The following is a 17,955-nucleotide window of genomic DNA, read 5'->3' as shown; positions in this document are numbered from 1 at the left end:
ACCTTATCCATGCCCCTCATTTTATACACCTCTCGGTATCCTGCCTCACTTCTCCTTCTGACTCAGTCCCTCAAATCCTGGCAGCATCCCTTTTCTGCACTCTCCCCAGTTAAATAACATCTTTCCTTTAGCAAGGCAACCAAAACTGAACACAATACTCCAAATGTGGTGTCGCCAGCATCCCGGACAACCACACCATGACCTCCCAACCGTAAAACTCCATCCCCTGACTGATGAAAGCCAGTGTGCCAAAAGCCTCCTTTGTTTATCAATGACCACACTTTCATGGTGATATGTACTTTTATACCCCCCTGAACAAGAAGGCATAGCAGTTCCTCCATTTCCTAAGAAGACTGAGGCAAGCAAAGCTCCACCCTGCCCCTACCCACCCATCTTATCGGTGTTTTACAGGAGCACCACTGAGAGCATCCTGACAAGTTGCATCTCCATCTGGTATGGGAGCAGTTGGGCATCGGACCAGACAGTGAGAACAGCTGAGAGGATCATAGTGGTCTCCCTACATCCACCGGGGACATTTATCAGGAGCACTACATACGCAGAGCCCTTAGTATTATCAAGGATCCCACCCATCCATCCAGCATTCTCTTTGACTTTCTACCATCAGGCAGGAGACTATGAAGCATAAAGACAAGAACGGTCAGGATGGGAAACTCCCTGCTGCATCGTATTCGAAATGTCACTGGTTAATCTGTTCCGTATCTTACATAAGTAACATTAATGCACTTTAGTTTGTTATTTTTGTATGATTCATCTGTAGATTTTACCCTTAGCTTCAAAAGTTATTGTGTGTTATGCATACTACTGAGCTTTAGACCCTGGTTAGGAGAAACCTTGTCTCGTTTCTATACACATTACATGGTTCTCAACGTTATATACATGTACATAGTTAAATAAGAATAAACTCGACTTAACTTGACCTGCTCTCCAAGTCTCCTCTGTTCTACAACACTACCCAGGGCCCTGCCGTTCACTGTGAAGGTCTTCATTATTAAAGTACATATATGCCACCAGATACAATACAGAGATCCATTTTCTTGTGGGCATACTCAATAAATATATAGTAGAATAATAACCATAATAGAATCAATGAAAGACTGCACCAACTTGGGCATCCAACCAGTATGCTGAAGACAATAAACTGCAAATATAAAAAGAAGAAATAATAATAATAAATAAATAGATAATCAATATATATTGAAAACGAGATGAAGTGTCCTTGAAAATGAGCCCATTAGTTGATGAAACATTTCAATGGTATGGCAAGTGACGTTGAGTGAACTTATATCCACTTTAGTTCTGGAGCCTGATAACTGTTCCTGAACCTGGTGGTGTGGGACCTGAGGCTCCTGTACCTCCTCCCTGATGGCAGCAGCGAGAAGAGAGCATAGCCTGGGCGGTGGGGCCCCTGATAAAGGATGCTGCTTTCTTGTGCCAACGCTCCGTGAAAATGCGCTCACACAGGAGGGCTTTACCCTGCTGTAATGGGTTGCATCCACTACTTTTTGAAGGATTTTCAGTTCAAGAGCATCGGTGTTTCCATACCAGGTTGTGATGCAGCCAGTCAATAGAAGATTGTCAAAGTTTTAGATGTCACAAACTCTGAAGGAAGTAGAGGTGCAGCCGTGTTTTCTTCGTATTTGCACTTAATGCGGAGCCCAGGACAGGTCCTGTGAAATGGATCGAGGAATTTAAAATTGTTGACCCCCTCCACCTCTGATGAGGATGGTTCATGGAGCTCTGGTTCCCTTGACCTGAAGTCAATAACTTGGTCCTGCTGACAGTGAGTAAGCGGTTGTTGTGACACCACTCAACCAGATTTTCAACTTCCCTCCTATATGCTGATACATCACCACCTTTGGTTCAGCTGAAGACAGTGAGTCGTCAGCAGACTCAAAAATGGCATGGGAGCTGTGCTTGACCACACAGTCATAGGTGTAAAGTGAGTAGAGCAGGGGGCTTGTGGTGCACCTGTGCTGATGGAGATGGAGCAGATTCAAGTTCGATTAATGTCATTTCCAGTACACAAGTGTAAAGGGGAATGAAATAATTGTTACTCTGGATATGATACACCACAAAAAAAAACACACAAAAGATAAATAACACAATAAATATAAAGGCACAAGACAGCTTATCTCCATAGATTGATTGTTTGTCCATAAAGTGACGCTAGGCACAGGAGTGTCTGTACATAAGGTGACTGACAGGAAATGATAAAGTCGTGGTGACTGGGGTGAGTTAGTAGGAGGAGGTGTTGATCGGCCTTACTGCTTGGTGAAAATAACAGGTTTTGAGTCTGCTGGTCCTGACGTGGGTGCTATGGAGCTTCCTCCCTCATGGGAGTGGGACAAGCTATCCACCAGCAAGGTGGGGAGGGTGGATTTTACTGGCCCTTTTCCAGCATGTTGGGACTTTTTCTCCACTTCCCTTCAGACATTGCCAAGTAGCAGAATAAATCTTTCACTGAACCCAGTGAGCTTAAAGGGAGGTGAGTCTGAGTGTGTAGCTATTCAGACTTTATTCCCTGGGGCGCAGGAGATTCCATAGAGGTATACAAGATTATCAGGGGCATAGATAGGGTAAATGCAAGCAGGCTTTTTCCACTGAGGCTGGGTGAGGCAAGAGGTTATGGGTTAAGTGTGAAAGGTGAAATGTTTCAGGGGAATAATGAGGAGGAACTTCTTCACTCAAAGGATGGTGAGAGTGTGGAACGAGCTGCCAGAGGAAGTGGGTTCAATTTCAGCATTTCAGAGAAGTTCAGCTAAGTACAAGGATGGGAGGGGTATGGAGGGCTCTAATCCTGGTGCAGGTCAATGGGACAAGGCAGAATGACAGTCTGGCATGAACTAGATGGGCTGAAGGGCCTGTTTCCGAGCTGGAGCATTCTATGACTCTATTCTCCTATGCTCCAGAAAATAAAGTCCTAATCTATCTGACCTTTTCATACAACTTCCTATCGTATGTTTGCAGAGAATAGGAATTAGTAGAGTTATGGACAGGCTATCAATGGATTCAACAGTATTTAGTTCAAAGTGCATTTATTAACAGATTTATTACATATATTGATGCCATAATATACTACCCTGAGATTCATTTTCTTGTGGGTATTTACAGTTGTTTTTATTGTAATATATTTTTTCATGATGTACTGCAATGTACTGCTGATGTAAAATAACATATTTCATGGTATATGGGTCTGTACCCGCTGGAATTCAGAAGGATGAGGGGGGGGAATCTCATTGAAATGTTGAAAGGCCAAGACAGAGTAGATGCAGAAAGGATGTTTCCCATGGTGGGAGAGTCTAGGACAAGAGGGCACAGTCTCAGGATAGAGGGGTGCCCTTTCAAAACAGAGATGTGGAAAAATTTCTTTAGCCAAAGGGTGATGAATTTGTAGAATTTGTGGCCACGTGTAGCAGTGGAGGCCAGGTCATTGTGTGTATTTAAGGCAGAGATTGATAGGTTCTTGATTGGACATGGCATCAAAGGTTACGGGGAGAAGGCCGGGAAACTGGGGTTGAGGAGGGATAAAAAAGGATCAGCCATGATTGAATGGCAGAGCAGACTCGATGGGCCAGATGGCCTAATTCTGCTCCTATATCTTATGGTCTTATATACTTCCAATATTAAACATGAATATGATAGAACGCAGAAATACAATAGAATCAATGAAAAACTACACACAAAGACTGAGGCTCCCAGCTTCAGCAAGGGGGATGAGGCTGAGTACAGGGCTACGGTAGGAAACTTTGTCACATGGTGTGAGCAGAATTATCTGCAGCTTAATGTGAAAAAGACTAAGGAGCTGGTGGTAGATCTGAGGAGAGCTAAGGTACAAGGCCTTGGTGAGACCACACCTGGAGTGTTGTGTGCAGTTTTGGTCCCCTAATCTGAGGAAAGACATCCTTGCCATAGAGGGAGTACAAAGAAGGTTCACCAGGTTGATTCCTGGGATGGCAGGACTTTCATATGAAGAAAGACTGGATGAACTGGGCTTGTACTTGTTGGAATTTAGAAGATTGAGGGGGGGGATCTGATTGAAACGTATAAGATCCTAAAGGGATTGGACAGGCTAGATGCAGGAAGATTGTTCCCGATGTTGGGGAAGTCCAGAACGAGGGGCCACAGTTTGAGGATAGAGGGGAAGCCTTTTAGGACCGAGATCAGGAAAAACTTCTTCACACAGAGAGTAGTGAATCTGTGGAATTCTCTGCCACAGGAAACAGTTGAGGCCAGTTCATTGGCTATATTTAAGAGGGAGTTAGATATGGCCCTTGTGGCTACGGGGGTCAGGGGGTATGGAGGGAAGGCTGGAGCGGGGTTCTGAGTTGGATGATCAGCCATGATCATAATAAATGGCGGTGCAGGCTCGAAGGGCCGAATGGCCTACTCCTGCACCTATTTTCTATGTTTCTATGTAACGGTGACCCGTTTCCATCCATGGTGGAGGATTACAAATACCTGGGGATACGAATTGACAATAAACTGGATTGGTCAAAGGACACTGAGGCTGTCTACAAGAAGGGTCAGAGCCGTCTCTATTTCCTGAGGAGACTGAGGTCCTTTAACATCTGCCGGACGATGCTGAGGATGTTCTACGAGTCTGTGGTGGCCAGTGCGATCATGTTTGCTGTTGTGTGCTGGGACAGCAGGCTGAGGGTAGCAGACACCAACAGAATCAACAAACTCATTCGTAAGGCCAGTGATGTTGTGGGGATGGAACTGGACTCTCTAACGGTGGTGTCTGAAAAGAGGATGCTGTCCAAGTTGCATGCCATCTTGGACAATGTCTCCCATCCACTACATAATGTACTGGGTGGGCACAGGAGTACATTCAGCCAGAGACTCATTCCACCGAGATGCAACACAGAGCGTCATAGGAAGTCATTCCTGCCTGTAGCCATCAAACTTTACAACTCCTCCCTTGGAGGGTCAGACACCCTGAGCCAATAGGCTGGTCCTGGACTTATTTCATAATTTCCTGGCATAATTTACATATTACTATTTAACTATTTATGGTTCTATTACTATTCATTATTTATGGTGCAACTGTAATGAAAACCAATTTCCCCCGGGATCAATAAAGTATGACTATGACTATGACAAACAACCAATGTGCAAATGAAGACAAACTGTGTAAATAATTAATAGATAGAAATTACTGAGAACACAAGTTGTAGAGTCCTTGAAAGTGAGTGTGTAGGTTGTGTAATCAGTTCGGAGTTGTGGTGAGTGAAGTTATCCACGCTGGTTCAGGAACCTGATGGCTGAAGGGTTGTAACTGTTCCACAACCTGGTGGTGTGGGATCTATGGCTCCCGTACTTTCTTCTGGTGTTTGTAATGAGAGGAGAGCACGGCCTTCATGGTGGGAATCCCTGATGATGGATGCTGCTTTCCTGAATCAGTGCTCCTTGTAGATGTGCTCAATGGTGGGGAGGACTTTGTCTCTGATGGACTGGGCTGTGTCCACTACTTTTTGTTGGCTTTTCTGTTCTTGGATATTGGTGTGTCGATTCCAAGCTCTGGTACAACCAGTCAGTATACTCTCCACTGTGCATCTATAGGAGGTCATCAACAATTACATGGCAAGCTGACTAACACACACTTCTAAGAAAATAGGGGTGCTGTCATGACATTTTTGTAATGGCACTTACTTGCTGGTCCCAGGACAGATTGTCTGGTATTAAAATTCAAAGTGCATTTATTATCAAAGTATGTATAGATTATACAACCTTGAGATTCATCTTCTAACAGGCGTCCACAAAACAGAGAAAACCAAAAAAAAAACAAAAATAGAGAAGGCTATCAAACACCCAATGTGCAGAGAGAAAAATAAAACAAATTATGCAAACAGTAAACACAAACAAAGAGCCTCTGAGCTGAAGTTTACAAAAGAAAGTTTGTCCCCTGACCCCTCGGCCAGCACAGAGCAGAACTGGCCGAACCCTCATCTCGGGCCCCAACACCCTGACCTTTCCGATCCGGCTGGTCACCTAAACCATTGTCCAAACATTGAGTTCAGTCACCTCGACACGCTCTGAGACCCCACTGCCCTGATTCGGACTGTAGCCGACCTTACTCATTCGGCCTAGTGCTTCAATCACTCCCTGGTGAGGACTGGCTCATGGACTACCAGTCTCCTCCTCCTGAAGTCAATAATCAGCTCCTTGGTTTTGCTGACGTTGACTGAGAGGTTGTTGTTGTGAGACCACTCAGCTGTATTTTCATTCCCCTTGCTATATGTTACAGACGTCAATGATCTACAGAGAAATCTTTGAGTCATAGTTCATAGTTCACTAAAAGTGGCCATTCAAGTAGATAGCATCAGCTTATATGCCATGACGTTTGATGTGGGCGATCTTGGTCTTTCCATGACCATGATTGTTCTTGGAAACTTTTTCCTACAAAAGTGGTTTTCCATTGCCTTCTTCTGGGCAGTGTCTTTGCAAGACGGGTGAACTCACCCACTACCAATGCTCTTCAGAGATTGTCTGCTTGGCATCTGTGGTCACATGACCAGTACTTGCGATATGCACCAGCTGCTCATACAACCATCCACCACCTGCTCCCATGGCTTCAAGTAACCCTGATTGGGGGGCCGAGCAGGTGCCACATCTTGCCCGAGGGTGACCTGCAGGCTAGCGGAGGGAAGGAGCACCTTACACCTCCTTTGGTAGAGATGTACCTCCACCCTGTCACCTGTGCAAGTAGATAGGGTGGTAAAAGTGGCAGAGTTGATTTCACTGGTTGGCATATTGAGTGATGTCACGCTGTAGCTCTATAAAACCTTGGTTAGAGAATTGCATGCAGTTCTGGTTGCTCTAGAAGAATGTGGAGACTTTGCAGAAGATTCAGTGGTTCACCAGAATGTTGCTGGATTAGAAGGCATGAACTACAAGGGTAAGGTTAGAGAAACTCATCAGATTGTCCTTCCTAGAGTGCCAGAGGCTGAGGCAACATCTGATAGAGGTTTCTCAGAGGCATATTTTGGGTAGACAGTCAGAATCTCCTTCTTGTCTGTAATCAGCACTTGTATACCAGCTTAGCCCAGTGCTCTACTCTCTCTGCACTCATGATCGTGTGGTTTTCAAATGTCATCTATAAGTTCGCCAGTGACACATCTGTTGTCAGCACAATCTCAAATGGTGACAAAGAGGTGTACGGCAGTGAAACCTTGTGTAAACGTCCAAAGTGCTGGTTGAGTGCTGTCACAATGACAACCTTGCACTCGACTTCAGTAAGACCTAGGAATTGGTTATGGACTTCAGGAAGGGGAAGTCAAGGGAACACACACCAGACCTCATTCTTCTCCGGAGGAGAAGGCCCCGAGTCCTCGGCTTTGCTTGTCGCTCGGCGGCCGGGGCGGGGTCGAAGTGCTCGGCAGAGATGGTGCTCGGTGCTCGGTGTCGGAGGCTCGAAGTTTTCGGACGGACTCAGAGTTGGCTGTGGTCGGCTGCTTCCAACGCATCGGCAGTTGTCGGCGCCTTGAGGTTTATGGCAGGGAGAGTTTCTCCCTTTCGCCGCCTGCTACCGGGGACTATCTGGAGTTGATCGGGACTTTGAGGCTTTTTTTTACCGTTCCCATGGTCTGCTCTTCATCAAATTATGGTATTGCTTTGCACTGCTGTAACTATATGTTATAATTATGTGGTCTTGTCAGTGCTAGTCTTTGGTTTGTCCTGTTTTTTTTGTAATATCACTCTGGAGGAACGTTGTATCATTTCTTAATACATACATTTCTAAATGACAATAAACGAGGACTGAGTGTCCTCATAATCTAATCTAATCTAAATTGACAGATCAGCAGTTTCAAATTCCTGGGTGTCAACATCTTTGAAGATCTATCCTGGGTCCAACATATTGATGTAATTACAAAGAAGGCATGACAGTGGCTATATTTCATTAGGAGTTTGAGGAGATTTGGTACATCACCAAAGACTCTAGCAGGTTTCTACAGATGTACCATGGAGAGCATTCTAACTGGTTACGTCACCGTCTGGTACGGAGGGGCCACTGGATAGGATCGGAAAAGGCTGCAGGAAGTTGTAAACTCAGCCAGCTCCATCATGAGCACTCGCCTCCCCAGCACCCAGGACACTTTCAGAAGGAGGTGTTGCCACCCAGGACATGCCCTCTTCTCTCTGCCACCATCACAGAGGAGGTATAGGGGCTTGTCAACACAGGAAAAGTCTGAACCCATGCACACAACCCGACTGCAGAGATCAGGATTAGTAAGGACAAGATCTGTTCATATTTTGTCACAGTAGGCATGGAATTAAGATTTATTTAATTGACTGAGTGTGGAACAAAGCGCTGGTATCACTATTGAAGACTGTGTGTGGGAGAAAAATGGCAGAGACGCCACAACTGTCTGCATGGAGTTTGCATCTTCTCCCTGTGACGGTCTAGTTCGCCTGCAGATACTCCAGTTTCCTTCCTCGTTACTTACAGAAAGTATGATATTTAATATACAAACATATATCTTGCTGTAATTCATAGCATATTTTATGTATTGCATTGTACTGCAGCCACAAAACAACAAATTTCATGCCATACGTCAGTGACAATAAACCTGTTATCCCTCCCCCAGTGTAAAAATATCAAATGTTACAGGACAGGCATTTAAGGTCAGAGGGGAAAAGATCAAAGCAGATGTTCAGGGCAGGTTCATAATCAGAATCTCAGAAGTGTGAGGCACATCGGCTTGTATTCAAAACACAATTGGGTAAGTTTGCAGATGACATAAAAGTTGGTGATGTTGCGGACAGTGTGGAAGGGTGCTGTAGATTACAACAAGACACTGATAGGATGCAGAGCTAAAATGAGAATTAGCAGATGCAGTTCAACCTAGAGAAGTGTGAAGTGATTCACTTTAGAAGTTCAAACTTGAAGGCAGAGTGTGTGAGGAACAAAGGAATCTTAGGGCCCAACTCTACAGATCCCTCAAAGTTGCAGCACAAGTTGATAGGGTTGTTAAGAAGGCATGTGGTGTGTTGCTTCAGTAATCAAGGAAATGAGTTCAAGACCTGCAAGGTGATGTTGCAGCTCTATAAAACCCTGGCCAGACCACCCCTAGAGTATTGGGTTCAGTTCTGGTCACCTCATTATAGGAAGGGTATAGAGAGGGTGCAGAGGAGATTTGCTGGGATGCTGCCTGGATTAGAGAGAATAGGTTATGAGGACAGATTAAGTGAGCTAGGTTTTTCTCTTTGGAGTGAAGGAGTTTGAGGGTGACTTGATAAAGGTGTATAAGATTACAGGAGACATAGATTGAGAGGATAATCAGCGTCTTTTCCAGGGCTCCAATGACATCAGCTTAAAGTGAATGGGGGAAAGTATAGGGGAGACGTCAGAGAGTGGTGATGCCATGGTTAGCATGGCTGAGATGGGCCAAAGGGCCTATTCCCTGTTGTATAACTTCACTCGCCCATCACTGAAATGTTCCCACAAGCAGCAGGCTCACTTTCGAGGACTCTTCATCTCATGTTCTTGATATTTATTGTTCATCGATTATTATTACTTCTTTCTTTTTGTAGTTGCACACTGGTTGAAAGCTTCAGTTGGACAGGTCTATTATGGTTATTATTCCATTATGGATTTATTGAGTATGCCCACAAGAAAATGAAACCTCAGGTTTGTATATGGTGACATATATGATAATACATTTACAGTACTTTGAACTTTTTAACTCTATGATTCTAGCTACCCCCCCCTTACTCCTGGCCCCTTACTCACCCCCTCCCTTACTCCAACATAATCAACTACAGCCAATTACTCGTATGTCTTTGGATCATGGGAAACTTTCCACAGCAGGGCCAGGGGTCAGGGTCGAACCTGCGTCTCTGGTGCTGTGAGGCAGTGACTCTACCCACTGCGCCACCTTGTTTCCACACCCACACACAGAGTCTTCAATAATGATACCAGCTGGTCGTTCCACCATCACTGTCAATTAAACAAATTTTAACACCAAGCCCTCTCTAACAAAATCTGATCTTTACCTTACTAATCCAAAATCTAATTCATTAGTTCACTGGTATCATCCTTACATATCCACACAGCTTTCTTTTTTTCATTCAAGAAAAACATTCAAGGAAAGATGGAAACGAGGTTGAAAGGGTACAGAGAAAATTTACAAGGATGTTGCCGGGTCTGGAGGACCTGAGTTATAAGGAAAGATTGAATAGGTTAGGACCTTATTCTTCAGAATGTAGAAGATTGAGAGGAGACTTGATGAAGGTATACAGAATTATGAGGGGTATAGATAGGGTAAATGCAATCAGGCTTTTTCCACTGACGTTGGGTGGAATGCCAACCAGAAGTCATGGGTTAAGGGTGAAAGGTGAAATGCTTAAGGGGAACATGAGGGGAAATTTCTTCACTTAAGAGGGTTGTGAGAATGTGGAAAGAGCTGCCAGCAATGTTTAAGAGAAGATTGGATAGGTACATGGATGTAGGTACATGGAGGGGTATGGTCCCAGTGCAAGGTGATGGGAGTAGGCAGTAGATGGGAATAGATTTAGTGTGGACTAGATGGGCTGAAGAGCCTGTTTCTATGCTGTACTGTTCTATGACTCTACTATTGTTAATATGTTAAAATAATTCCTTTAGAGCAGGGGTTCCCAGCCTTTTCATGCTAATGAGCCTTACTATTAACCCCAGGGTTGGGAACCCCCGCTTTAGAGTCTCAGAGCACAGAAACAGGCCCTTCGGCCCATCTCACCCATGCCAACTGTGTTGCCTAGTGAGGTAGTACCATCTGCCCACCTGTCCTCTCCTGTCCCTGTACTGATCTGGATGGGTTTTAAATGTAGCTAGTATACCTCCCTAACCACCATTTCTGGCCTCTCAATCCAAATACACACCACACTTTGCATGAAGAAGCTGCCCCTGATGTCCTTTTTAAACCTCTCGTCTCTGACCTTAAACCTCTGCCCTCTTGTTTTTTAGCATCTCCTCCCTGAGGAAAAAGACTAAGTGTTTCCACCCTGGCTGCACCCCTCATGATTTTATATATCTCTGTCACGTCACCTCTCAATCCCCTGCATTCCAGGGAATAAAATCCTACACGACCTCTCCTCCCCTCCCCACCTTTGAGTACATCCACATGGAGTGCGTCACAGGAAGGCAGCATTCATCATCAAGGACCCCCCGCCCTCCAGGCCAGGCTCTTTTCTCCCTGCTGCCATCCGGGAGGTACAGGAGCCACACCACCAGGCTCAGGAACAGTTATTACCCCTCAACCATCAGGGTCCTGAACCAGAGGGGATAACTTCACTCACCCCAACACTGAACTGTTCCCACAATCTATGGACTCACTTTCAAGGACATCTCATGTTCTCAATATTTATTGCTTACTTATTTATATTATTTTGTTTCTTTGTACTTACTGTGAATGCCCACAAGAAAATGAATCTCAGGGTGGTATAAATTTACTTTGAACTTTGAACATCCTGATAAATCTTTTCTGCAGTCTTTCTAGTTTAGTAACATCTTCCTATAGCAGGGTGACCAGAACTGCAAACGATACTCCAAATCCAACACCTTGTACAGCTGCAACATAATTTCCCAACTCCTATACTCAGAGCCCTGACTGACGAAAGCCAGTGTTGTAAGCACCTCCTTCACCACCCTGTTTACATGAGACGTTCCTTTCAGCAAATGATGCATTTATACTCCTACACGAGGAAATCTGCAGATGCTGGAAATTTAAGCAACACACACAAAGTGCTGGTGGAATGCAACAGGCCAGGCAGCACCTCTAGGAAGAGGTACAGTCGACGTTTTGGGCCGAGACCCTTCGTCAGGACTAACTGAAGGAAGAGCTAGTAAGAGATTTGAAAGTGGGAGGGGGAGGGGAGATCCGAAATGATAGGAGAAGACAGGACGGGGAGGGATGGAGCCAAGAGCTGGACAGGTGATTGGCGAAAGGGATATGAGAGGATCATGGATCATGGGACAGGATGCCCAGGGAGAAAGAAAGGGGGAGGGGAGCACTAGAGGAAGGTGGAAAGCAGGCAAGGAGTTATTCTGAGAGGGACAGAGAGAGAAAAAGGGGATGGATAGATAGATAAATAAATAAATAAGGGATGGGGTAAGAAGGGGAGGAGGGGCATTAACGGAAGTTAGAGAAGTCAATGTTCATGCCATCAGGTTGGAAGCTACCCAGCCAGAATATAAGGTGTTGTTCCTCTAACCTGAGTGTGGCTTCATCTTTACAGTAGAGGAGGCCGTGGATAGACATATTAGAATGGGAATGGGATGTGGAATTAAAATGTGTGGCCACTAGGAGATCCTGCTTTCTCTGGTGGACAGAACAAGAACAGGAAGGCAAACTACTATCTGAATGGTGTCAAGTTAGGAAAAGGGGAAGTACAACAAGATTCATTCGTAAGGCCAGTGATGTTGTGGGGATGGAACTGGACTCTCTGCTGGTGGTGTCTGAAAAGAGGATGCTGTCTAAGTTGCAGGCCATCTTGGACAGTGTCTCCCATCCACTACATAATGTACTGGTTGGGCACAGGAGTACATTCAGCCAGAGACTCATTCCACTGAGATGCAACACAGAGCGTCATAGGAAGTCATTCCTGCCTGTGGCCATCAAACTTTACAACTCCTCCCTTGGAGGGTCAGACACCCTGAGCCAATAGGCTGGTCCTGGACTTATTTCATAATGTCCTGGCATAATTTACATATTACTATTTAACTATTTATGGTTCTATTACTATTTATTATTTATGGTGCAACTGTAACAAAAACCAATTTCCCCCGGGATCAATAAAGTATGACTGTGACTATCTAGGTGTCCTTGTTCATCAGTCACTGAAAGTAAGCAGACAGGTACAGCAGGCAGTGAAGAAAGATAACACAAAATACTCTGCAGCTGCTGGGGTCAAAGCAACACTCACAACAAGCTGGAGGATGCCCCTCCTCCCGTTCTTACCGGATCCCTTATTTATTTATTGTTTTTTATTTTTTCCTTTTTTTTTCTCTCTCTGTCCCTCTCACAATAATTCCCTGCCTACTCTCCATCTTTCTCTGGTGCTCCCCTCCTGCTTTTCTTTCTCCCTAGGCCTCCCGTCCCATGATCCTCTCGTATCCCTTTTGCCAATCACCTGTCCAGCTCTTGGCTCCATCCCTCCCCCTCCTGTCTTCTCCTATCATTTTGGATCTCCCCCTCCCCCTCCCACTTTCAAATCTCTTACTCACTCTTCCTTCAGTTAGTCCTGACGAAGGGTCTCGGCCTGAAACGTCGACTGCACCTCTTCCTAGAGATGCTGCCTGGCCTGCTGCATTCACCAGCATTTTGTGTGTGTCACTTATACTCCTATGTCCCTCTGTTCCCTTATACAACTCAGACATCCCACCTCTCCCGGGAGTTCCGGGAGTCTCCCGCATATCGATAGTAGCTCCCTGATGCCCGCAATTTATATACAATATCCCGGAAATCAATTTTTTAGAGAAGGAGAAGGAGAGGGAAAAAAGAAAGAAAGAAAATGAATGAATCCTGCTTGATCTCTCTTTGTGCTAAGTAGACCTATCAGTTTTCTCTGTGGGTGGGCTTTACAGTCAACCTCTCTCTCTCTTCCATAGTCCATCAGTTCAGTTACTGCCGTCTGTAATGACGCTAAAATGATCCGGACAACTGTCGGTGATGAAGTACAAAAGCCTGGCGAAGAAATTCCCAAGGCTGGCGGTGACAACCTGACTACGCGAGGCTGTCCTGTATGGGCCGGGCGCATTGGCATCTTAAAGGGGATTAGAGCGGGGCTTAAATTGGAGCGAAATTCCAAAATCGTCCGCTAAGACATCTTTAAAAACGCGCTCGCAGCAAGCAAATTCTTTGGGGTTTTTTTTCCTGAAACACTTCCACTTACAAGTACATCAAAGCCCGCGATGGGCTGGGTTTAAGTGCAGCTGTTTTCAGAAGAAAAAACGATCTAAATAAATACCCGGCCCCCACCGAGGTCTCATCATTAGAATAGCAAACTGTTTACCTGTGCTGTGCACTTTATATGCATCTTGAATTACACTTTATTAGATAATATGGTAATATATTGTTTTATACGGTGTGCGTGATATATCTATTGTGGCTACACTGTGGTCCGGACAGAGGTTGTTTCAACAGACAATAGACAATAGGTGCAGGAGTAGGCCATCTGGCCCTTCGAGCCAGCACCGCCATTCACTGTGATCATGGCTGATCATCCACAATCAGTACCCCGTTCCTGCCTTCTCCCCATATCCCTTGACTCCACTATTTTTAAGAGCTCTATCTAACTCTTTCTTGAAAGAATCCAGAGACTTGGCCTCCACTGCCTTCTGGGGCAGAGCATTCCACATATCCCCAACTCTGGGTGAAAAAGTTTTTCCTCAACTCCGTTCTAAATGGCCTACCTCTTATTCTTAAACTGTGGCCTCTGGTTCTGGACTCCCCCAACATCGGGAACATGTTTCCTGCCTCTAGTGTGTCCAATCCCTTAATAATCTTATATGTTTCAATCAAATCCCTCTCATCCTTCTAAATTCCAGTGTATACAAGCCCAGTCGCTCCAATCTTTCAACATATGACATTCCTGCCATCCCTGGAGTTAACCCAGTGAACCTACACTGCACTCCCTCCATAGCAAGAATGTCCTTCCTCAAATTTGGAGACCAAAACTGCACACAATACTCCAGGTGCAGTCTCACCAGGGCCCTGTACAGCTGCAGAAGGACCTCTTTGCTCTTATACTCAACTCCCCTTGTTATGAAGGCCAACATGCCATTAGCTTTCTTAACTCACAACACACTGGAGGAACTCAGCAGGTCGGGCAGAATCCGTGGAAACGATCAGTCAACGTTTCCACAGATGCTGCCCGACCTGCTGAGTTCCTCCAGCTTGTTGTGAGTGTTGCTTTGACCCCAGCAGCTGCAGAGTATTTTGTGTTAGCTTTCTTCACTGCCTGCTGTACCTACATGCTTACTTTCAGTGACTGATGAACAAGGACACCTAGATCTCATTGTACTTCCCCTTTCCTAACTTGACACCATTCAGATAGTAATCTGCCTTCCTGTTCTTGCCACCAAAGTGGATAACCTCACATTTATCCACATTAAACTGCATCTGCCCACTCACCCAGCCTGTCCAAGTCACCCTGTATTCTTGTAACATCCTCCTCACATTTCACACTGCCACCCAGCTTTGTGTCATCGGCAAATTTGCTAATGTTACTTTTAATCCCTTCATCTAAATCATTAATGTATATTGTAAACAGCTGCAGTCCCAGCACCGAGCCTTGCGGTACCCCGCTAGTCACTGCCTGCTATTCTAAAAAGGACCCGTTAATCCCTACTCTTTGTTTCCTGTCTGCCAACCAATTTTCTATCTTTTCGTTTGTGGACAATCAGCCAGATGACAATAAACTTGAACTTGAAGATACAGAACTTCTAAATCACTCATTTAAAATCCCCCATTTCCATGTCAAAAAGTAACTTCTGATCCCGACGATCGCAGGGGGTGGGTGGGTGTGTGTGTGTGTGTGTGTGTGTGTGTGTGTGAGAGAGAGAGACTACGGATGTATATGTGATCGGACGTTGTCCGAATGGACGTTAAGTGGCGCACACCTGTAATAAGGATACACCTTATGCTTTTATTTCTTTTAGAGACCACAGCATATTAGGGAGGCTAAGTGCAGGGAAGGCTGCTCAAGTATTTCACAGTTCTTTTCAGCAGAAAAGCAAAGTCTGACAGAGAAGGTCACTGGAGCTGGGGTGTACTTTACATCTTGCATCGTTGAGCATAACCTGCCATTCCAGGTGTGGAAGCACACAGGAAAGCTTTTCGCTTTTCATGAAAATGTTTCCTGATTCAGAAATAGCAAAAACCATGCCTGCTCATCAGCCAAGACAGCAGCTATTGTGAACACGGCACAGTAAGACAGAATTCAGAAATCAGCTGTCTCACAAAACACTTGTGAATCTGATGTCTTGCAAAATTAACAAATTCATTGACACAGACTGCTATGAGGTTGAGACTTCCGGTTGAGACCTCCCTGAAATGAGTTTTTGCAGAGTGGGATGTCTGACAACTTGAACACAAAAGTTTAAAGCTGTTGTCCAACTTTAGATAATATTTTGGAGGCAGAAATTGTACTGTATAATTCTGTCTTTGTTAGATACCTCCCCCAACAACCACACTTTCACGGGCTATTTTTAAAATTCAAATGCACTCTCCAATGCATGTGATGTATTTAAATAATACATTCGAACAGTTTTGTTTTAATTAAAGGAACACCACATGTCACTGTCAACCCTGAAGAATTGTTACTGATGCACCACAGAAAAAATGCACTCCGGATGCATCACAGCTCCTCCTGTGACTACAAGAAACTGCAGAGAGTTGTGGACACAGCTCAGCGACCAGAAACCAACCTCCCCTCCACACAGTCTACACTTCTCACTGCCTCAGTAAAGCCCCACCCACCCGACATTCTCTCTTCTTCCCTTCCCATTGATCAGCAGATACAAAAGCCTCCGGGTTCAAAGACAGCTTCTATTCTGCTATTGTAAAGACTATTGAACTGTTCCTTATTACAATAAGATAGATTCTTGACCTCACAATCTACCTTAGACCATGAGACCATAAGCAGAATTAGGCCATTCCATCATGGCTGATTTATTATCCCTCTCAACCCTATCCTCCTGCCTTCGTCCCGTAACCTTTGACATCCGACTAATCAATAACCTATCAACGCAAAACACGAGGAAATCCGCAGATGCTGGAAATTCAAGCAACACACATAAAAGTTGCTGGTGAACGCAGCAGGCCAGGCAGCATCTCTAGGAAGAGATACAGTCAACGTTTCGGGCCGAGACCCTTCGTCAGGACTGTACCTCTTCCTAGAGATGCAAACACGAGGAAATCTGCAGATGCTGGAAATTCAAGCAACGCACATCAAAGTTGCTGGTGAATGCAGCAGGCCAGGCAGCATCTCTAGGAAGAGGTACAGACCTGACGAAGGGTCTCAGCCTGAAACGTCGACTGTCCCTCTTCCTACAGACACTGCCTGGCCTGCTGCGTTCACCATCATTTTGTGTGTGTTGCTTGAATAACCTATCAACCTCCGCTTTGTATATATTTAATGACTTGGCTTCCATAGCTGTCTGTGACAATGAATTCCACAGATTCACCACCCTCTGGCTAAAGAAATTCCTCCTCATCTCTGTTCTAAATGGATGTCCCTCTATTCTGAGACCGTGCCCTCTGGTCCTAGACTCCCCGCTAGAAACCATAGAAACCATAGAAACTACAGCACAGAAACAGGCCTTTTGGGCCTTCTTGGCTCTGCCTCTATAGGAAACATCCTCTCCACATCCACTCTATCTAGCAGATACCCAACACACCACAGTCTCCCTGGGTCCATGTTGTGGGCTGGGTTACCTCGGCTCCCGCGCGTCTCAGACAACAAATTGCACCGCATATGCCGGTGATACTAAACCTGATTCTGATTTCTGATCTGGCCCAGGTTTTGGGCATCCCCGGGGGATCTGCCCCGGCTAATTTGAATTGGAATAATTTGGCTCCGATTATCTCTGCAGGCTTTCCCTGTCCCGGGTGGCTGTGGGCCCGGCTTCCCTCTCCCCGGATACGGGACGATCTCCAGCCCAGCCCTTCCCACCAACACACGGCGAGCGAGGCAACCACTTACTTCCTTCTTGATCTCGGCCATCTCATCCTCGCTGAGCGAGGCCGGATCCATCGGGCCGGTCCACCCGCTTGGGACGGGGTCCGAACCCGGCCCCCGCTCCGCCGTCCCGTTCCGGGATCGCCCTGGTGCCCGCAGAGAGTCGCCGTGCTCCGGCCGAGAGGCGAGCGGCCGCTTCCTTCCTGCGCTCTGATTTAGGGCTGTCCCGGCATGCGAACCCCTCCTTCGCGGCGCTGACGCAGGGTGAACCTC

The 17,955-nt window shown here is 45.6% G+C and overlaps 1 protein-coding gene across 2 annotated transcripts in view; it reads right to left on the bottom strand.

Moving 5' to 3' along the window:
• The window catches only part of bcl10 (BCL10 immune signaling adaptor), a 74,902-nt gene extending 56,947 nt beyond the window's left edge, over positions 1-17,955 (bottom strand). Inside the window, exon 1 of one of the 2 annotated variants that reach the window (XM_072273277.1) lies at positions 17,707-17,955. In XM_072273277.1, the coding sequence (XP_072129378.1) occupies positions 17,707-17,757 (51 nt within the window). In that variant the 5' untranslated portion in view covers positions 17,758-17,955. The remainder of the gene's footprint in view (positions 1-17,706) is intronic. The other variant, XM_072273276.1, reaches the window with a different exon arrangement.

This window comes from Mobula birostris, chromosome 12, assembly GCF_030028105.1.
Source record: "Mobula birostris isolate sMobBir1 chromosome 12, sMobBir1.hap1, whole genome shotgun sequence".
NCBI classification, from domain to species: Eukaryota; Metazoa; Chordata; class Chondrichthyes; order Myliobatiformes; family Myliobatidae; genus Mobula; species Mobula birostris.
This window is presented reverse-complemented; position numbering and strand designations above follow the sequence as displayed.